This window comes from Rhinatrema bivittatum, chromosome 3 (assembly GCF_901001135.1).
Source record: "Rhinatrema bivittatum chromosome 3, aRhiBiv1.1, whole genome shotgun sequence".
Classification (NCBI taxonomy): domain Eukaryota; kingdom Metazoa; phylum Chordata; class Amphibia; order Gymnophiona; family Rhinatrematidae; genus Rhinatrema; species Rhinatrema bivittatum.
The window spans coordinates 386,105,353-386,125,841 of record NC_042617.1 but is presented as its reverse complement, the minus strand read 5'-3'; the positions used below and the strand labels follow the sequence as shown (position 1 = coordinate 386,125,841).

Here is a 20,489-nt window from a genome sequence, read left to right as displayed (position 1 = left end):
ACTGTACCAATAAGAGGATAGCTGAAGTCATCCAATAGGTGGATGACTTCAGCTATTTTACCAGGAGTGGACCACATAACCATAGATTACTGGGTTTTTGGATAACATTCAAAATGGTGTCACACTATATATTCATCTATATAAAAAAAGTTGGTAACTTGTAGTCTAATAGAGACTGGGGACAGTTTTAAAATTAGTAATATTTATGTAGTTTAAAACTGCTTTGTCATGTTAATACTGGCTTTAACTATTCAATGCACCACATATAAGTAGTGATATCACAGAAAAATAAATGTACTTTGCTTCCATCTGCTGAAAGGGGAACATAAACCAATCATTCTGGACTGGTGTAGCAGGAATAAAGGAAAGTAAATTTATTTATTTATTTATTTATTTTATTTTATTTAAGTTTTTTTATATACCAACATTCAAGACAGTAGTCCCATCATGCTGGTTCACAAGAAACAGGGGTGCAATAAACTTTACAATTTGAACAATGGTGCAGAAAAGCAGTTACATGTAACAGGGAATCAATAACTAGGAGTAAGAAGGAAAATGAAGATTAAATAATTATATATATATATATATATATAATAACATTATAAGAGGTGGCTATTAATGCTAATACTAGCGAAGAATGTTGATTGGCTATTAATGCTATTACTAGCGAAGAATGTTGATTGGAGGAGGTTAAGTAATGTTGGAGTTAGGAAAGGCCTGCGTGAACAGCCACGTCTTGAGTCTTTTCTTGAATGTTGAGATGCTGGGTTCCATTCTAACAGGTCAGTTTAAATTTCTCTATATTTCCATCCTAATGATGGAAATGTGGCATGACCACTGGAGGGTGTGGTTCAGTATTAGGATATGAGATGATTCATTCTAAGGCGATGGTCCTATACTTCAAGAAAACTAGCTTTCTCAAAATGGGGGAGTACCTTAAGGAGACATTAGCTGGATGGGAAAATCTAGGGGAAGTAGGGCAGTGGGAGAAACTAAAAGGATATAAGGGCAACTAATCATTTTGTTAGAAATGTAAATAAAGGGAAGAGGAAAAAGACTGTTACGGTTTTCTAAAGAAGTAGCTGAAAAGGTAAGGAAGGAAAGATTAACATTCATAAACTACAATAGATCGCAGAAAGAGCAAGACAGGCGACTATCTGGAAAAATTAAGAGAAGCTGGGAAAGTAGTCAGGAAATGTGAAAATTCAAATAGAAGAAAAAAATAGCAAATACGGTAAAATGGGTGATGACTTTTTTTTTAGATATGCTAGTGATTGAAGGAAGTTGTTATGGTTGGTGTGTATGTGGGTCCTTGGCCTGAGGTGCGAGTTGACACTGCCTATAGGGAGGATCCACACAGGTCCGCACCATCAGGAGGCGAGGTGATGGAGTAGCGAGAAGCTCTGGGCACAGCGGGGGAAGGGCTCCCAGGAACCAGGAGATGACCTCCGTAGAGTAGCAGACTGTAAGTGGCACCTGGAGAATCTCTGGTAGGACGACCTGTAGGGCGGAGCTGCGGCGTGGTGGGCGTAGACGGGAGTGTGCCGGCCAGCCCACACGGCGGGAAGCCCCAGCCCAGTTCCAGCAGCTCCAGCAGGCAGGTATCCGGAGATCAAGGGAGAGCCACCTGAGTAGAAGGGAAGCAGGCCCTCAGTGCGGGACAGCTGGCAGCAATAGTAATCCCTGGAGCGGGGGAGGTCCAAGGTAATCTCTGAATAGTAAGCGCAGTCTGTGGAGTGGGAGAGCACGGACAGTCAAGGGTGAAACAGGCCCAATCATGAGGAGCGGAAAGGCCAGTCGAGAATTCACCAATCCCTGCAATGGTTCCAAGGGAGACCTGGGTGGTGAGTCAGCCAGATGGAACCCAAGAGGTGCAGGGCCAGCCCGAGGAGTGGGATAGGCTAGGGGAGCAAGTCCCCTAGGAGCGGGTGCTGGACAGGGTCCAAGTAGCGAGCAAGAGTGGCATCTCAGGAACCGGAGGCAGGTCTAGGACTCATACGGAACTTGTTGCCAAGACAGCTGGCTGAGGGCGCCGATGTGGTTTATACACGGGAGTCCGATGACATCATCACAAGGAGACGCCCCCAAGATTCCCGCCGAAGCAGGTTCAAAGGTGGGACTTGTGATGCACGCGTGACTAGGAGTGACCGACAATGGAGCAGGAAATGATGGCGCCCATGCCTCCACACGGAGGCCTGAGAAACGCGGCGATGCAGGCAGGCCCGTGCAGTGAGCAGACCCGGGGAGGGCAGGTGTGACTAGCAAGCTGTGAATACTCGCGTTCGCAGCCGTCTGCGACCAACAGGCATAACAGAAGTGCAAAAGTGGCAGTGTGTGACTCAAAGGTGAGGAATATGTAGAGGCTGATGAGGAAAAAGCAAGAAATTACTTAACAAATATTTCTGTTCAGTGTTCACTGTGGAAAGGCCTGGCACAGGACCACATAAGACAAACACAAATATGAATGAAAAAGAGGTAAACCTCAATCGATTTTCAGAACAGTGTGTGCATGTGGAGCTAACTTAAAGTAGATAAGGTGATGGGGCCAGATGGGATACATCTGAGGGTACTAAGGGAATTTGGAGATGTCCTGGAAGCTCCGCTAGCTGACCTATTTAGTGCTCCTTTAGTCTGGAGCAGTTCAGAAGGACTGAAAAATGACAGATGTTCCTATTCATAAAAAATGGAAGAAAGGAGGAGGCTGGGAACTACAGGCCAGTTAGTCTTATCTCTGTGGTGAACAAACTAATGAAATTGCTGCTAAAACAGAAGAGAGTGCAATTTTTGGAATCCAATAGATTGCAAGATCCAAGGCAGCATGGTTTTATCAGATGTAAATCTTGTCAGATAAATCTGATCTATTTCTTTGACTGGGTTATCAGAGAGTTGGATCAAGGGAGTGTGCTAGATGTAATGTACTTGGATTTCAAACAAGATGGAGTCTGTCCAGAAGATGGCTATCAAAACAGTCTTGTCTTCGTTCTAAAGCTTATGTGGATAGACTTAAAGATCTAAACATGTACACCCTAGAGGAAAGGTGAGATGGGGAGATATGATAGAGACATTCAAATATGTCACGGGTTTCCATGCACAAGACAGGAAGTGAGCCTTTTTAAATGGAACTGAGGCTCTAGAACCAGGGGTCATGAGATAAGGTTGAAAGGGGATAGGTGTAATCTTAGGAAATATTTCTTTACAGAGAGGTTGGTGGATGTGTGGAACAGCCTCCCAGTGGAAGGGGTGGAGACAAAAACAGCATCTGAATTTAAGAAAGCATGGAATAAATACAGGGAATCTCTAAGGAAGTGATGAGAATTACAATGCTAAATTAATTGACTGGATGGGCCATATAGTCTTTCTGCCATAATGTTTCTATATTTATATAATTGTCCATGACTGTACATTCATTCCACTGAGCATATATTGGTTCCATGAAATGAATTTTTCTATTCATTACTATTCTTTCTGATCCTTAGATTTAATGTCTTTTAGTTCCAGGTTCAATGCTTGGAAACGTATTAAGGCACAAATAAATAATTTATGTTGCTGGAAATAATTGAGGTTTAAATAATATGTTCATTATTTGTAGACTAAATACATTAATTTTTCCTAGAGTACAGAAATATATTTTTTTAATAAACTGTTCTTGATGATGGTAGTAAAAATAGTTTCTTTTTGTAGGAGAGCTGAGGTTCTGGAAATCATCAGCTTATGGGTTGTCAGATTGGTCGCAGCCGACATCAGCAGATATTGAGCTTGCTGGCTATGCACTGCTGTCACACCTCAAACAGAACCGAGTTGCTGAAGGTATTCCTGTTATGAAATGGCTGAGCCAGCAGAGAAATCACCTTGGAGGCTATTCATCTACTCAGGTTAGGCAAATTATTTTTGGCTTTGATGTCATGTCAGTATACCTTGAAAAATATTTATATAATATGAGTTCTCAGAAATCTAGTTGTATGTAGTGGCAGAGAAATGGCTATGAGGGTGTTTCATGATTCTTGATGGTGGAAAAAAATAGTAATAAAGAAGATATAGATTTACATCTAAAGTAGTGTATTGCTAATTGGGGAAGCTTGTAAAAATCAAAAGTTAAGCCTTGATCTTGACTAACTCTGTGACTTTGAACAAATCACTGTCTACCTGTGCCTCAATTTACCATATGCAATCGGGTTGTAATAACTCATTCCAATATTGTTTCAGAATTATTGATATGGATGTATTGACATTATTGTTTTAATTACATAGACCCAGAAGTATTGTTAGCTCTAGAGAAAGATATTCAAGCCCTGAAATAAGTTGGAATACATTTTTAACCATTTGCCTGTCCAATTGGTTGTAGACACTTTTTATCCTAATATTGATCCCAACTGAATTATTTTAGTCAAATTTGCAACTCCTAGGATTCCATGTATAATTTGAAAATTGTAAGTATGATGTTAATTTTGACTACAAGTTATGCTATATGAATCCAAATTAAATGATGTTTAATTCTTAATTTAGAATGAAGAGCTGATTTGGTGGCTCAGTGGCAGTTAGGAGGGAATATAAAATACTGAAAACATCCCTGGGTGGTGGAAAATGAGGACTTAAGGTGCCAGATCTCAGCCCTGGACCCAATTGTGCAGGAAGAAGAAACTAACAAGTTTAAAACAAAATACCTGGAACAAAGATTTTAGGTTTAAAATGTGCCTTCAGCATTTTTTCTGCAGTGATATCTATAAAAGTCATTGTACAACGTCTGAGTTGTTATACAAGCCATCCAGGCTATCTTAAAGAACAGACACATTCTATCTAGTTAGTGTTTTATGGATAAACTAAGTCAGTAATAGCAATATGGAGTTGTTGTCATTTCCTGATTATCAGACTCTTCAGATGAATTTCTAGGTTAATGGATGTACTTGCTGTCCTTCAGAAGGTGGTATGCTGCATTCAACTGCAGAGGAAACTGCAACAGTGTTCTAATAACAGTTGCCTAATCATGTAAACTTGAGATATGAAGGCAGAAAAAGACATCCAGACCCACCTAGTCAGCCCATTTTCCCTACCTACTGCAACACCGTACACCAAACTTGATCTCCAGATTTACCTTAATTTCTCTATGGCTATGGATTCTTTGCAGACTCCTCCCATGCATCCTTTGCATTCTAAATCAGTTACCACAACTCAGGGATGCTTTTATTATTTTAGTCCTGAATCTGTGCCTCCAATCTCATAAGAATCTCTTGCTCTAGAAATTCCTTTCCAGTGAAAAACAATTGCCTGCTATGTATTTTTGAAATACATTTGAGATATTTGAAAGTCCCTATCATAGTCATCCTCTTTTTTTCTCTCCTTTCCTCTAATCTATATATATATATATATATAAAAGGCTTGTGCTGGTCATCAGTAATACTGTTGTGCCTGTCTATGTATATCTACCAGGAGGCACCCTGAACAGTGGAAGGGATACTGTGTAAATACAATATGCTCTGTCTTCAAAGCCCTGTCACACACAAGCAGGCACACATTTGGGTTCCTATATATATATACAAGCCGTTAAGCCCGTTAAAACGGGCTACATTACATTTTGTTTTCAGTCCATTTTCTAACACAGCACCCTTCTACACTTTTTCTCCCTCTCTCCCCCTTCCCCTCATTCACTCCTCCCCTTTCCTCCACTCAGTCTTACTCACCCTCTGTCTCCCACTGCCTTCTTCCCCTCACTCTCACCTCCCTCCCCTTCCCTCAGTCACTCCCACCTCTCTCCCCTTCCCTCAGTCACTCCCCACCCTCTCTCAATCCCATCCCCTCCCCCTCAGCCCTCCTCCACTCCCTTTTTCTCTGCTCCACAACTTCTTACCCTTCCACTTACTCCCATCCCTGTCTCTCACCTCTCCCTCATTCTCCCTCTCCCCCTTCCACTAACTCACATCCCTGTCTCTCACCTCTCCCTCATTCTCCCTCTCCCCCTTCCTCATACTCACATCCCTGACTCTCACCTCTCCCTCATTCTCCCTCTCCCCTCACTCTTCCCCACCCCCTACCTCCCTCCCACACACTCACCCACTCCTCCCTCCCTCCCACTCAGTCCCTCCCTCCCCCCTCCCTCTCACTCAGTCCCTCCCTCTCACTCAGTCCCTCCCTCCCACTCAGTCCCTCCCTCTCACTCAGTCACTCCCTCCCACTCAGTCACTCCCTCCCACTCTCTCTCTCCGTTCCTCCCACTCCCTCCCTCCCACTCAGTCCATCCCTCCCTCTCTCTCTCTCCTCCCCTCCCTCGCTGCCACCGCCGCCGCCCGCTACCACCGCCGCTACCACCGCCCGCTGCTGCTACCGCCGCCCGCTGCCGCCATGTTTTGTTTTTTTTTTGATGCTGCCTAAGACCGACGTGCTCGCCCGCACATGCGCAGTAGAGCTGCTCTCTACTGCGCATTTGCGGCACGTCGGTCAAGCGTCGTTTATCTAGTTAGATATATATATATATATATATATATATATATATATAACTGTCTACATATGTAGGTACTAGCAAAAAGTGCTCAGCTTTGCTTGGGATTTCTGGCCTATAACTATACACACACATGCACACATACACACATGCCTGATACGTGCACACACACAGATAGTTATAGGCCAGAAACCCCAAGCAAAGTTGGGCACCTTTTGCTAGTACTTACATACATAGGCAGTTTGGGGTCAATTTTCAAAGGCTTTTAAGCTCCTAACGTTTGGAGTTAGAATCCAGAATTGACCTTTTTGAAAAGTTACTAGGGCTGAGTGCCTAAATTTTGGATTCTAGTTTACTAGGCTCTTAAATTAAGGAACCTATAAAATGGGTGATTATGGGGCAGAGTTAGGGTGGGGGAAACAAGAGTTTAACACTGATTTTCTGAACTAGGCACCTAATTTAGGAGCCTAAATGAATAGCGGGCCTAAATTTAGGAGACTAACCATTAGATCCCTAAGTTTATGTGAATTTTCACCTGAAAATTTAGACCCCTAAGTTTGGACTTAACATAAATTTAGGAGCTCAGCATTTTTTGAACATCTGCCTTTTAGAGCCCAAATTTAAGCAGTATACCTAGGTACAAGGTATGTAAGCACTTTAGAACGTACATGTATTCAAATGATTTTTCAAAGGGAAAATACTTTCTGTGACAAACTACATGACAATTTTCTACAAGGAGTCTAGTCCAGTAACTCCATAGTAATCTTGCCTTTGAAAATTGTCATTTTAGTGTCACCTGCAAAAAGGTATGCCCACCCTTCCACTTTGCAGTCAATATGTATATATAAAAAGGCTTGTCAGTCACACTGTCATGTCTGTCTGTGGCCACCAGGTGGCACCCTGAATAGTGGAATATGTACAGTGCTGACATTATACTCTGTAATGCCTTGTCTCACACACAAATATACAGCCAGCCAAAGATGCATGCTCACACACAAGTTCTAGCACACACAGGCAGAGAGATATGCAGAGGCAGACATGTACACAGGTGCATACACACACAACTGTTATAGACCAGACACCTCCCTCCCCCCAAACCCATCAAGCAGTGCTGGGTAATTTTCACTAGCATTTCTTATAAAGAAAATTAATAGAATCTTTGCTAGGACTGATCTTTGTGGCACTCTACTGTTCACTTTTCTCTGCTTATTGCTACATTTTGAAAGGTGCAGAATACAGTTTTCTTTTATTGTTAACCAACCGTTAGTTACCTATTTCCTTCTAGCTCCTACTTTTGAGGCGAGGAATTACATCTATTCTTGTTTAATCCTCTCTATCCACTCTTGTCTCCAGAAAGCAAGTGAACCCTTGATGTTGCAACTGGCTGTCTGCAAGCATGTGATCTATAGGGCAATTGTGGGTCCACAAGGAGAAAGGAGTCAGAAAAACAGCTATGACCACTGCCTGCTATACTTCTGCCATGATTACAACATAGGATTAGAAAACAAAATCCCCATCTCTTCCTTTTTGCTCTCAAATCAACCTGTCTCTTAAGAGATAGTAGTAGGTGATGCATAGCATGAATCCACTAGCACCAATTCATGCAAATTCTCACTGCTAAATCTGAAGGAAAACAGCAGCACATTATTCCTTGGAAGTCAGATGTTGCTCAGAGATCTGGTGTATGGATGCATCATTAGCCTCATGCAAATCATGATTGGAATGGAAATCAGCTACAGGCTAAGCCTGCTGGTTCTGTTTAGCCATTGCAAAAGCATGTAACAGGTCAGATTGTTCCAGTTGAGTTTGAAAACGTTCATTACATATCCTTTCAAGAATCAACAGCAGCTCCAGATTACACTTGAGGGCTGACTGTTTCATAGGAATGTCTCTGGGATGATGCCTTCCTCTTTGGATTGGCTCAAGAGAAATAAGTGTGGGCTCCCAGCTCCTCATCCTTTTCATGTAGTGGCTATGTTGGGGGATAAAGAATCTTGCTCCTGTATCTGTAATCCCCTCATCCATTATGCAGGGAGGTAGGGACTGTGCAGGGAACAAGACTTGTGCAATAGATGAGAGATGGTGGTGACTGAAAACTAAAAGGAATCCAACAACCATCAGATGATCCCTAGTTGCTAAGAAATGAGGGGAAAACCAGTGATCAGCTGGGGTCTGACATTGCACCAAGAATAAAATTTGGCAGACTGGATGGACCTAATAGTCCTTATCTGCTATAGTATTGTGGAGTAGATCTTAAAGTACATGCGCGCGCGCGCGTACTTTTGTTCGCGCAACCGGCGCAAACAAAAGTACGCCGGATTTTATAAGATACGCATATAGTCGCGCATATCTTATAAAATCCAGGGTCGGCGCGTGAAAGGCTGCGCAAAATCGGCAGCCTGCCTCCGTTCCCTCCGAGGCCGCTCTGAAATCGGAGCGGCCTCTGAGGGAACTTTCCTTCCGCGTCCCTCCACCTTCCCCTCCCTTCCCCTATCTAACCCACCCCCCAGCCCTAACTAAATTCTCCCCACTTTTGTTGTGCAAGTTACGCCTGCTTGAAATCACAAGTCTTATCTTGTGATTTCAATCACAAGATAAGACTTGTGATTGAAATCAGGACAGCATTTTAACTCCTAGCCCTTACTTAGAGTATGCTGATGTCATGGCCCGAGCATGCTCTGTTTCCCTGCTTTTTTTTGTATAGGAGTCTATCATCAGAGTAACTTTGTATGTCTGAAAAGGCATAATGAGCCTCATGCACATTGTAATCATCATGCCTCATTTGCCTGTTTGCTCTTATTCAGTGTTACATGGCCAATTTTCTTTATTCATTTTATTTGAAATATTCATCTGACTCTCCCAAATAATTATTCAGCATTTCCTCATTTCTGGTGTCAGGTTTGGGTAAGCCGAGCCTTAACAGATGGCTTGGGGGTAGCCTGCATGGAGCTATCCTTAATAGAGGGCTTGGGGGTAGCCTTATTGAAGCGGTGGTTGCTTCTGTCCTAAGAAAAACTTGCTGGGCAGTCTAGATAGATCATTTTGCTTTTTATCTGCCCTCATTCACTATGTTACTATATGGCCTCTGGATGGGGGAAAAAAGCCCTCTTGAACCTCTGTCAACTTAGTTTGAGCTTAGCAACCTTTAGCATCAGTACAGAGAGGTGAACACAGGTAGGGCAATATCATAGCCCCCATAAGTCTTCTCTGAAGACTGCTGCCTTAGTTGCTGGATTACCCTGCTCTGGTCCCAGCAAGTCTGTTACTTTATCTCTGTTCTTTAAAGAAAGTTGAACTTTTTTCTGATGCTTCTTTAAACAGCCTTTTAAGTGTAAAAGTTTCCTTCAGTCACCTCACTTTTTTCAATTGTCTAAACTTGGTTGTGGAGCAGAGGAATTATCTGCATTAATTTTTAAAGAGCCACGATACATTTGCTTAGCAAAGGAAGGTCAAAATAAATACAGCCTACAGTTTTATGAATTGCAAACCCCCTGCTAAAACTGTTAACTGTAAACAAGTGTTGAGATAAGTTTCTATAACACCATTTTTCCTTTTTTAGGATACCATTCTGGCTTTACAGGCATTATCTTCATTTGCTAGCCAGATGACTGTTGGTAAAACAGAACTCAGTATCTCGGTAACTGGACCTAATCTGAATGATTCAGTCACATTCAGGATCAATTCACAAAACAGATTCCTTATGCAGATGCAACAGGTAGAAATAATACAGTACTCTATTTCTAAATTGATTGCTTAGCAGATTAAAGGCATTTTGAATACTTGTGTGTATGGTTTTATTAATTTTGACTTTTGTTAGATTGCAGTTACCCAGCCTATGAAGGTTAATATTTCAGCCTTTGGACATGGTTTTGCCATATTTCAGGTATGCAGTTATAACGTTTTCACTGACTAACACCCAGATCATTTATAGTCTCCTATGTAATATGACTGTTTTGATATTTTCAAAGTGTCAGATGATGATGATAATGATGAAACTCTTCAGTGTCAATGGCATAACATTAATTTGACACAAGTTCTTCCTGTTCTTTCCTTTATTCTGCCACTACCTGTCAAGCTGTTCAGAGACACTTTTAAAATAAAAATATAGTCCATCTGCCTCCCATATTCTACAATATACAAACCTCCACTCCGGATTGATCTTAGATCACTAAAATGTTAACTATATGTGGGTAGTGGGATGGGGTTAGTAAAAAAAAAAAAAAACAAAAAAAAAAAACACAGCACTGCAACAACTCTATAATTGCCAGACCTTTTGCATAACTTTTAGGATTCCTAGTTTAATTACCAAATATATAAAAACAATACTAAGCAGCAATTAGGGAAGACTCACAATAAACATTAAGGTTAATAGAAAGGTCTTTTTTTTTTCCATTTGCCTTGCCCTTATTGCTATCAAAGAAGAACCTGGCACACTGAGAGGGAAATATGGAAAGAGATATGCCTTTGCCTCACACATTAGATGTATCCTCAGCCTGCAAAAACCCACAGGCTGAACCAAAACATAGGAAAGAACATTGCAAATTGTATAACACACGTACATAGTCCATCTTGCACAAATCAGTTATCTAAGGAGACCACTTCCATGCTGCCTACTTTCTAGAATTCAGTTGATATATTAATTCCTCATCCTGTGAATCCCACATTTCACCCACCACTGCTTCTTCCTTTAGCCAACGCAGATAATGGCTGTGACACACATTGTGGATCATACAGCACATCACAATCACTTTGCATGCTTTGGTAGGAGAGGGTGTAGACAGTTTCTAATATGGCTTAAACAGTTTAAAAAAAAAAAAAATTCAAGATGCTAAATGTATGTTGAATAGCTGCCCTGATGAACAGTATTGTAGCACTCAGCCAACAGACAGATATAGGAACAGAGTTAACAGCTAAAGCAAGAGCAAATGCCCATTATCAGCTATAAACACACAAATATGATAGCATATCACTTAAAAGTCTTGCTTCATACTTCTTCGTGACACACAAGAACGCATTCACTTCCACATCTGAGTAGACCTCCATTGTGAGGATCAAGTAAGAACATAAGATTTACCATACTGGGTCAGACCAAAGATCCATTAAGCCCAGTATGCTGGGCTTAATGGATCTTTGTAATCTCAATGTGTGTTCCCTAGTTTTTGTACCCATTGAAAGAGTAAGCGACCAATTTGTGTTTACCTGTTCCACTCCACTCATTATTTTATGGACCTCTATTTTATCTCCCCTCAGTTGTCTTCTTCTCCAGGCTGAAGAGCCCTAACCACTTTAGTCTTTTCTCATAAGGGAATATTTCCATCTCCTTTATCATTTTGGTCACCATTCTCTGTAACTTTTCTAATTCTATATATCTTCTTTTGAGAAGCAGTGATCAGAATTGCGCACAATGCTCAAGGCATGGTGTTACCATGGAGCGATACAGAGGCATTATGACACCCTCTGTTTTATTTTCCATCTCTTTTCTTATAATTCCCAACATTCTGTCTGCTTTCTTGTCCACCACTGTACACTAAGCAGGGATTTCAACATATCCATGATGGTTCCTAGATCCTTTTCCTAGGTGATGACTCCCAATGTTGAACCTTGCATTGTATAGCTATAATTTGGGCTGCTGCTCTCTATGTGCATCACTTTATACTAGTCCACATTGAATGTCATCTGCCATTTGGATGCCTATTCTCCCAGTCTTGGAAAGTCCTCCTGCAATTTCTCACAATTCTCTTGTGATTTAACAACTTTGAATAATTTTTTTATCAGCAAATTTAATCACCTCACTGATATTCCATCTGTAGATCATTTATAAATGTTAAAATCAACTGTTCCAGAACAGGTCCCTGGAGCACGCCACTATTCACTTTCATCATTGACAAAATTGACCATTTAGCCCTACTCTCTATTTTCTATTTTTTAACCAGTTCTCAGTCCACAATAGAATATTGCCTCCTAACCCATGACTTTTTAATTTCCTCAAGAGTCTCTCATGAGGTACTTTGTTTTAACATTTTCTGAAAATCCAGATATACTATATCAACTGGCTAATCTTTAGCCACATGTTTATTCATGACTTCAAAAAAAATGTAGCTGATTGATAAGACAAGACTTCTCTTGCCAAATCCATGTTGGCATTGTCTTATTAAACTATGGCTATCGATATATTCAGTAATTTTGTTCTTCATAATAGATTCTACCATTTTTCCTGGCATTGATCTGTAGATTCCTGGATTACCCCTGGAACCCTTTTAAAAAAACTGGGGTTATGTTGGTCACCCTCAAATCATCAGGTACCGTAGCTAATTTTAATGATAGTTTTCCTGTCGTGTAGCAGATGGACTCAAAACAAGTGGGTTATACCGTGCTCGTGCTAGCAGTTGGAGACGGATCTGACGTCAGCAAGGATACATATACCCCCACAGGAAGTGATGCAACTCAGTAATTTCCGTCTCCAAAGCAGTTTGGAGCTCTCCCACGCTCGCTGAGCATGTTTCTACTTCCAAATTCTAAACTTCTACATTGACAAAATTGAAGATCAAGCCCCGCACTCCTGCAGTGATACCCAACGGTCCCTCCCCCAGTTGAGTTTCCCGAGCTGACTTCCGTGGTCCCTCGGAGGTGAGTGTCTCGGTCCAGTGGCCGGGTCGCGGCAGGGACCTAGCCCCCGAGTGAGAAGGGCTCGGGAATGGCGTAGAGGCAGCCTCGGTCCCGGCGTGGACCTGGCCCCCGAGCGAGACTAGTTCGGGCACGGCCTAGAGGCGGCGGGTGCACTTCCTAGCGCGGTGGTGAAGGTACTTCCCCTCTCCCTGCAGCCGGAGACCGCCCGGGTTTCAGCCGGGAAGCACCGAAGACAAGGTAAGGCGTACATCTTTACTGTCGTCTCCGAGGAAGTGCGGACTAGCTGGGACTGCCTATGAGGCAGAACGCTGAAATTGTCGCCATTGTCCTGCTTTCGCATTCCAAGCATTGCTGTTTAGGCACCCGTTGCTGTACGCGCGCTGCGATAGGTGCTCGTTGCTGTACGCGCTGCGATAGGTGCTCGTTGCTGTACGCGCGCTGCGATAGGCGCACGTTGCTGTACGCGCGCTGCGATAGGCGCACATAGCTTTACGCACGCGGCGATAGGCCCACATTGCTTAGGCATCTGTTTATACGTGCCCATTCCTAGCACGCCCGCTCATAGGCGCCCATTGCTTAGGCGCTGGTTTATACGCGCACGTTTCTAAGACTCCCGCTCATGGGTGCACGTTACTTGGGCGCTGGTTTATACGCGCACGTTTCTAAGACGCCCGCTCATAGGCGCACGTTACTTGGGCGCTGGTTTATACGCGCATGTTTCTAAGACGCCCGCTAATAGGCGCACGTTGCTTAAGCGCTGGTTTATACGCGCACGTTTCTAAGACGCCCTCTCATGGGCGCACGTTACTTGGGCGCTGGTTTATACGCGCACGTTTCTAAGACGCCCGCTCATGGGCGCACGTTACTTGGGCGCTGGTTTATACGCGCACGTTTCTAAGACGCCCGCTAATAGGTGCACGTTGCTTAGGCGCTGGTTTATACGCGCCCGTTTCTAAGACGCCCGCTCATAGGCGCACGTTGCTTAGGTGCTGGTTTATACGCGCCCGTTTCTAAGACGCCCGCTCAGAGGCGCACATTGTTTAGGCGCTTGTTCATACATGCACTTTTCTAAGACGCCCGCTCATAGGCGCACATTGCTTGAGGCGCGCATTGCTAAGGCGCCCGTACCTAGTAAGACGCCCGCTCTATAGGCGCATAGCCCGGTGGGTGGCAATAATGGCAGACATGGAACAGCAGGGAGCCCAGGCGTCTATGGAGCCGGCTCCTCCTGACTCTGACATGCGTACTCTAAGTCTCTGCTCCGCATGCAACCTCAGAGCCACCCAGAGCGAGGATTCCCTATGTGCCCAATGTGAAGAAGCCATGGGAGTTCCGGGCCAGAGCAGGTCCCAGCCTAGCGGTTCCTTGGGGAACACGCCAGATTTGCATACAGCGGCGAGCGACCAGGAGCTTCAACAGGCCTGGTGCCTATACGTCCAGATCTGACCTCCTTTTCTTGGGTAGAGTTCTTCCAGGGCCTTCACACCTTTGTGCAGCGGCAGTCTGCTCCTCAGGTGGGCCCTCCCGTTCAGGTGGATCTGGACCCTGGACCTTCGTAACCTCGGCTGCTTCACTCCCCGCCCGACAGCCCGGAGGATCCGGCTCGTCCCGGGGAGGGTGATGATTCCCCTGAGGAGGATGACTTTCCCTCAGGGACGGCTCCATATCGGACCATGCGACGCTTCTTCCCAAAAGAAGATCTCCCAGGCTTGGTATCTCAATGCCTTTCCGAACTGGCCATTCCGGCCCAAAACGCCCCGGCGGACCCGAGGCTGAACCCTCTGCTGGAGGGCCTTCGCCAGCCGGCCCACCATTTTCCTCTCTTACAGGCAGCACAGCAGCTGATTGAATTGGAGTGGAAAGCGCCGGAGGCCTCTTTCCAAGGGGGTCGGGCCCTGGCGGGCATATGCCCTCTGGACCCGATGTCTAAGGAACTTCTGGCGTGCCCCAAAGTAGACGCAATCGTTAGCGCCATTGTGAAGCGCACCACCATTCCGGTTGAGGGGGGAGCGGCCCTCAAGAATGCCCATGACCGACGCATGGACACCATTTTGAAGCAGGCTTTTGAGGTGGCAGCTATGTCTTTACGAATTGCGACTTGCTGCACCGTGGTTACACATTCCTGTTTGTCACAGGCCCATACCAACACCCCTGGGGAAGACATGGAGTCTGCTCTTGCATACCTCACTGATGCAGCCTCCGACCTCGTCCTTACGGCTGCCAAAGGAGTGTCCTCCTCAGTGGCAGCCCGGAGGCAACTATGGCTATGCAATTGGGCGGCCGACGCTTCCTCCAAGTCCTGCCTCACGAGAATGCCCTTTAAGGGGTCCCTTCTGTTCGGCAACGAACTCTTATCCTGATCAACTCTATGCCTTCTTTAACATATCGTGCCATCCCTCCACCAATTTGATCTATCCTATCATTGCGATATCATTTGTACCCTACTATCACAGTGTCCCATTTGTTATCCCCCTTCCACACGATCTCTGATGCCAATTATATCTACCTCTTCATTCAATGTTATACATTCAAACTCTACCTTATTTTTTTTAGACTTCTAACATTTGTATAAGGCATTTCAAAGTATGTTTTTTGTTTGTATTAACCTCCATATCAATTGACAGAGATGTAATTTGGAATCTATGCTCTTTACCGAATGGCACCTGTGCTACTTTATTATTTATTGTAACTTCTCTTGCGCTTCTGAGCAACCTTTGACTTCCCCCATCATCTAGTTTAAAAGTTGCTCTCTCTTCTTTTTAAAGGTTATTGCCAACAGCCTGGCTTCACGCTGTTTAAGGTGGTGTCCATACCAACCATATTATACACATTTAGGGGCTCTGCCTTGATATATGGATATCATGGCAAAACCCAGTAAACCTGACCACTATTTCTGTTATCGGCAAATGATGATCACAATCTATCTGCAAGTTCAAACTTTGACAGTACCTGTGTCTCCAATAGCACACTGAAGGAGTGAGTTCTGTCATAAAAGCCCCACTGCAGTTCCACCTCCCCTGTTGAACATGTGGGAACTGGATATAGTCAAGTATGTAAGCAACCATGAGATTCATAAGAATTAATATATATGGACACACAGGTCTGACTGGCTGCCAGTAATCTCTCACCAACCTCTGGAAGGAGCTAGTAACTAGATAATGAGCAGTCAACACTTTGTATTTATAAACAAGTTATGATATTTCTGTGTGGGACTGCATAGTCTATACAACTGCTTAGATCTAGGAGATTAGTGGCCTGGTCAAGTGGAACTTAGTCAACTCCTCCAGATGCAATCTGAGATGAAGAGTTCCCCTCTATGAGGCTTAATGAATCCTGCACTGGTCAAAAGAGGAGACCATTCACAGAGCCATGGATATATACATCAGACAGCTCCTTGCTAACTATGTCAAATGATGTTGGATTCCATCTCCTGATTGTCTTTTATGGGCTGAACAACATACAGAATAGGCAGCTTGCAAAACAGTTAATTATCAATATCTAAAGGAGCAGTTCAGCATCAGATCTCCCTACTACCTTATCTATTCTAACAGTTAAAAATTTTTTTGAAATAAAAGCATTCCAATTCCACACACATAAGCAAAAGCTCTGTTGCAGAATCTTCAGAATAGGCACCTTGATCTGCAGTTCATGTGTGATATGTAAGGGGTGGCTGGGAGAATAGAATAATAAATGAAAATGTAGATAGAAAGGGATGGTCTGCCAAAAATTGGGAGCTAGTGGACATTAATCAACATCGGATTGTAATATGTTCTCCTCACCTACAGCCCGAAACAGTCCACAATGCACAATTGGAATTTTTGCAGTGTATTCACAAGTAGCCCAATATAAAGCATGTTGCAGTGATTTAAGGAGGACAGACCAGTTGCATTAAATCTGTCAGTTTTAGCGGTGAATGACTGTGTGGTGATTTCAAGGTCCCATTACATTCATTTTCTGAACTTACTTTATGATCACAGATGGGGCTTGCAAGTCTCTGCCATCATATTTAACTCCTTGATTGATCTCTATTATGACAGCAGCTGACCCATTGAGTGTACTCATGCGGTGAGCAAAGCCAGTCCTATAACTGGTCCTCCCCCCAGAAGAATATTGGCACACCAAGGAAATCATGTCAGGTGTCCTCTCTACCTCAGTAAGTACTGGGCTTTTTTTTTGTTTTTGTTTCTTTTTGCTTCCGCTTTTGAAATCCTAAATTGGAGGGGAGAATTTAAATATTGTTGATGGGTCCTATACATGTAACATTGTATTATTCATATAGACATAGCTGCACTGAGGGACACATTTGGTGGCTGTGTGATATCTCATGTGTTTTCATATTTGTTTTTTCAGGAAGACTGTGGAGCAACTAATACCCTGGTCCTCACCTAGTATAGTGTGTGGAGCACGCTCTATCTTGATTACTGGGAAGAGGATAACCCCAATGAGAGGGTTTCCCCAAAATTAGAGGAAAGCCCAGACAAATAGCCCAGCCTAAGGGGATCTGATTTGATAAGCTTTCCTCAGCAAAGCAATGAGCAAATATTAATTGTTGTTTTGAGTACTTGTGTGCTTGTATGAATTTAGCTGCACGTTTGAATTCTCATGATGGCTGCCAGTAGTGCATGCTTATGTGACTGCAAGGCTGCTATGTCTGTATTTACAAGTCCAAACTACTTTTTTTCCGAGCAACAGTACTTGTCAGTCTTTTTAAAAGTCTGTATTTCTTGGCTGCTGTTGTAGGTTTCTGACTGTTAGTTTTTTGTTGTTTTTTTTTTTTTTTTTGGGGGGGGGGGTTTTTTTGCTGGCCAGAACATACACATGTTCTCAGGTGTAACACTTTCCATCTCTCTTTTCTGTACAGTCAGATGTGATTGGTTACAATATTGTAACCTTGTCACCACTCTGATTTTATCCTTGCTTCTGTTTTTTTTTTTTCTTTCCTCTGCAACTGTTTCTTAACTTGGACATTACATTTATTCAATTGCTTTCTCATTTAATCTATAGGTGAAGCTAGGACTTCATCTGTATGTTAGGGTTTAAGTGGCCAGTCTCTGAAGTTTCTCCCATGACATGCTACTCTTCTGTTTGGTGGAGTAAGTGAAAGAGGAGGAGAAACGGGAATTCAGCCTTCCCAGAGCAGCAGCCATGGAAACTGTGATGATCCCAGCCATGCTGCATCTTTCACATCTTTCTGTTTATGCCTTTTTTAATTTTATAAATATGTGTTTTGTGTTTGTTGCTTAATGTATGCATGTGATTTTCAGGGCTATTCGGGGCAGGCAGATATAAGTATTGAAGTGTAAGTGGTGGAGTTACGTGAGGGGAAGAAGTAGGATCTGTTTGTGTTGTAGCTTTTTTGCTGGAAAAATGACTTTTTTCCAGGACAAGCCGCAGACGGAGCCCTATCACGGAAAACGTTTCTGACAAAGTTTCTAGAACTTTTGACTGGCACACTGAGCATGCTCAGCATGCCATAATCCCTGTAGCCACATGGGTCTCCCTTCAGTCTCTTTTTTTTTCCATGCTGCAGTTTGCCTCGCAGTTAGGAGCTCTGTGAGAATTCTATCACTATATTTCCTCAAGGAAAAACTTGAAGTTTACTTCACAAAAAAGTTCCCTCATAGGGGTCTCCCATCGCGACATCGTTTTTTGTCGCTCGGTGAGTAAATTCCACCGTCTTTGGTTGGTTCCTGCTCCCCTTTTCTCGGTGTTCACCGGCCATTGACCATTTTTGCAGCCCCTTTTTACCATTATGGCAACGGGTTTTAGAAAATGCCTGGAGTGTCCCCGTACCATGTCGATTACTGACCCGCATGATGTCTGTGTGCTGTGCCTTGGTTCATCACACAACGTTTGTCGATGCCCAAGCTGTGCTCAAATGACCCCAAAGGGCAGGCGGGCCTGCCTAGACCAGATGGAGTCCCTTTTCAAAATCAAGATAACTCCGATGTCCACTCAGTCGTCACTGGCTGGAACATAAAAAAAAAAACTCCATCAACAAACCTCGCCGGGAGCACCAAGGCAGCAGTGACCATTCATCACTGACAGCATCTAAGGCATCGTCATCGTCTTCCTCAGTGCCAGAGGAAGACCGGACCAAGCATCGAGGAAGCATCATCACCGGCACCGAAACGATTCCACTCCCAGTGCCTGCACCAACACCACATCAGCCTCGATGGCTATCGAGTTGACTGCGACGAGGACATGGGTAGAGGAGCCTCCAACCTCCTCTTCACCCGAGATACTGAGGTGTTCCCCACCGATATTGGTGCTGGATACTGAGCCCCCACAAACTCCTGTGGAGGTGTCAGTAGCACCTAGCCTGCCTCCTCCTGTAGCTGTGTTACCAGTACCAGCTTCCAGGGAGGAGCTGGACATACTTGTCCGACAGGCAGTCCTCGATGCCCTCTGGAACCTACAGCTGCAATCGATGCCAGCCCCAATATCGGCACAGACACCGGAGCCATCAATATTTGCACCGCTGGTTGACCGCCTGGACACACTCATCGGTGCCCTTCCAATCCAGCCTGGGCCACCGATGCCAAAACAACCTATTGAGTCTCTGAAAACCCTGATACCCATGCCGGGGTCCTCGGAAGATGAAGGCATGGACTCCAGTCCTCTTCCAGCACCGCTTCCACTGATGCCGGAACTGGTTCCTGGTCCGTCGGGGCTCTCAGGATCGAGACACCCATGTTTTCCCTTGATGCCATTGATGCCGCCAAAAACTTCATCGGTGCCACCGCATCCTCCATTGAGGCCATCAAGGGATTTGGCCATGCCAACAAGTCCTGCAGTATCAGCTTTTTTCCCTCCCTCGGGATCTCAGCCAGAGACCCCGTATGATCCATGGGAGGATATTGACACAGACACTTACACAGAGGACATACTATCAGAATCATCTCCTCCGGAAGAAATGAGACTGTCTCCCCCAGAAGACCTTTCTTTTACTAATTTTGTAAAAGAATTGTCAGATAATCCCGTTTGACCTAGTCACAGAGAAAGACACATGGCATAAAACATTGGAAGTCGTCCAATTTGTTGATACTGCAAAGAAATTATGGCTGTTCCTGTCCACGAGGTTCTCTTGGATCTCCAATATAGTGTATGGGAGCACCCTTGCACTGTCCCACCAGTAAATAGGAAGACATATGCAAAGTATCTGGTCCAGCATGCTCCAGGATTCCAAAAGCCACAACTACCCCACCAATCCATGGTAGTTGAATCTGCACAGAAAAAGGCCAGGAGACTGTGCCCTCACTCTTCATCTCCCCCTGGAAAAGACCAAAAATTCCTGGATATTTTGGGTCAAAAAAATCTTTCAGGGTTCTATGCTAGTGTCACGCATAGCTGCATATCAACTTTACATGACAGAATATCAGAGGACTCTCTGGAAGCAAGTTCAGGGAATAGCTAACTCACTTCCCCAGCA

At 44.0% G+C, this 20,489-nt stretch overlaps 1 protein-coding gene across 4 annotated transcripts in view; it reads left to right on the top strand.

Annotated features, from left to right (window-relative positions):
- The window catches only part of CD109 (CD109 molecule), a 456,523-nt gene that overhangs the window by 379,115 nt on the left and 56,919 nt on the right, over positions 1–20,489 (top strand). For all 4 annotated transcript variants that reach the window (XM_029595620.1, XM_029595619.1, XM_029595617.1 and 1 more), the window contains 3 exons: positions 3,682–3,872; positions 9,990–10,145; positions 10,248–10,313. In XM_029595620.1, the coding sequence (XP_029451480.1) occupies positions 3,682–3,872; positions 9,990–10,145; positions 10,248–10,313 (413 nt within the window). The remainder of the gene's footprint in view (positions 1–3,681; positions 3,873–9,989; positions 10,146–10,247; positions 10,314–20,489) is intronic.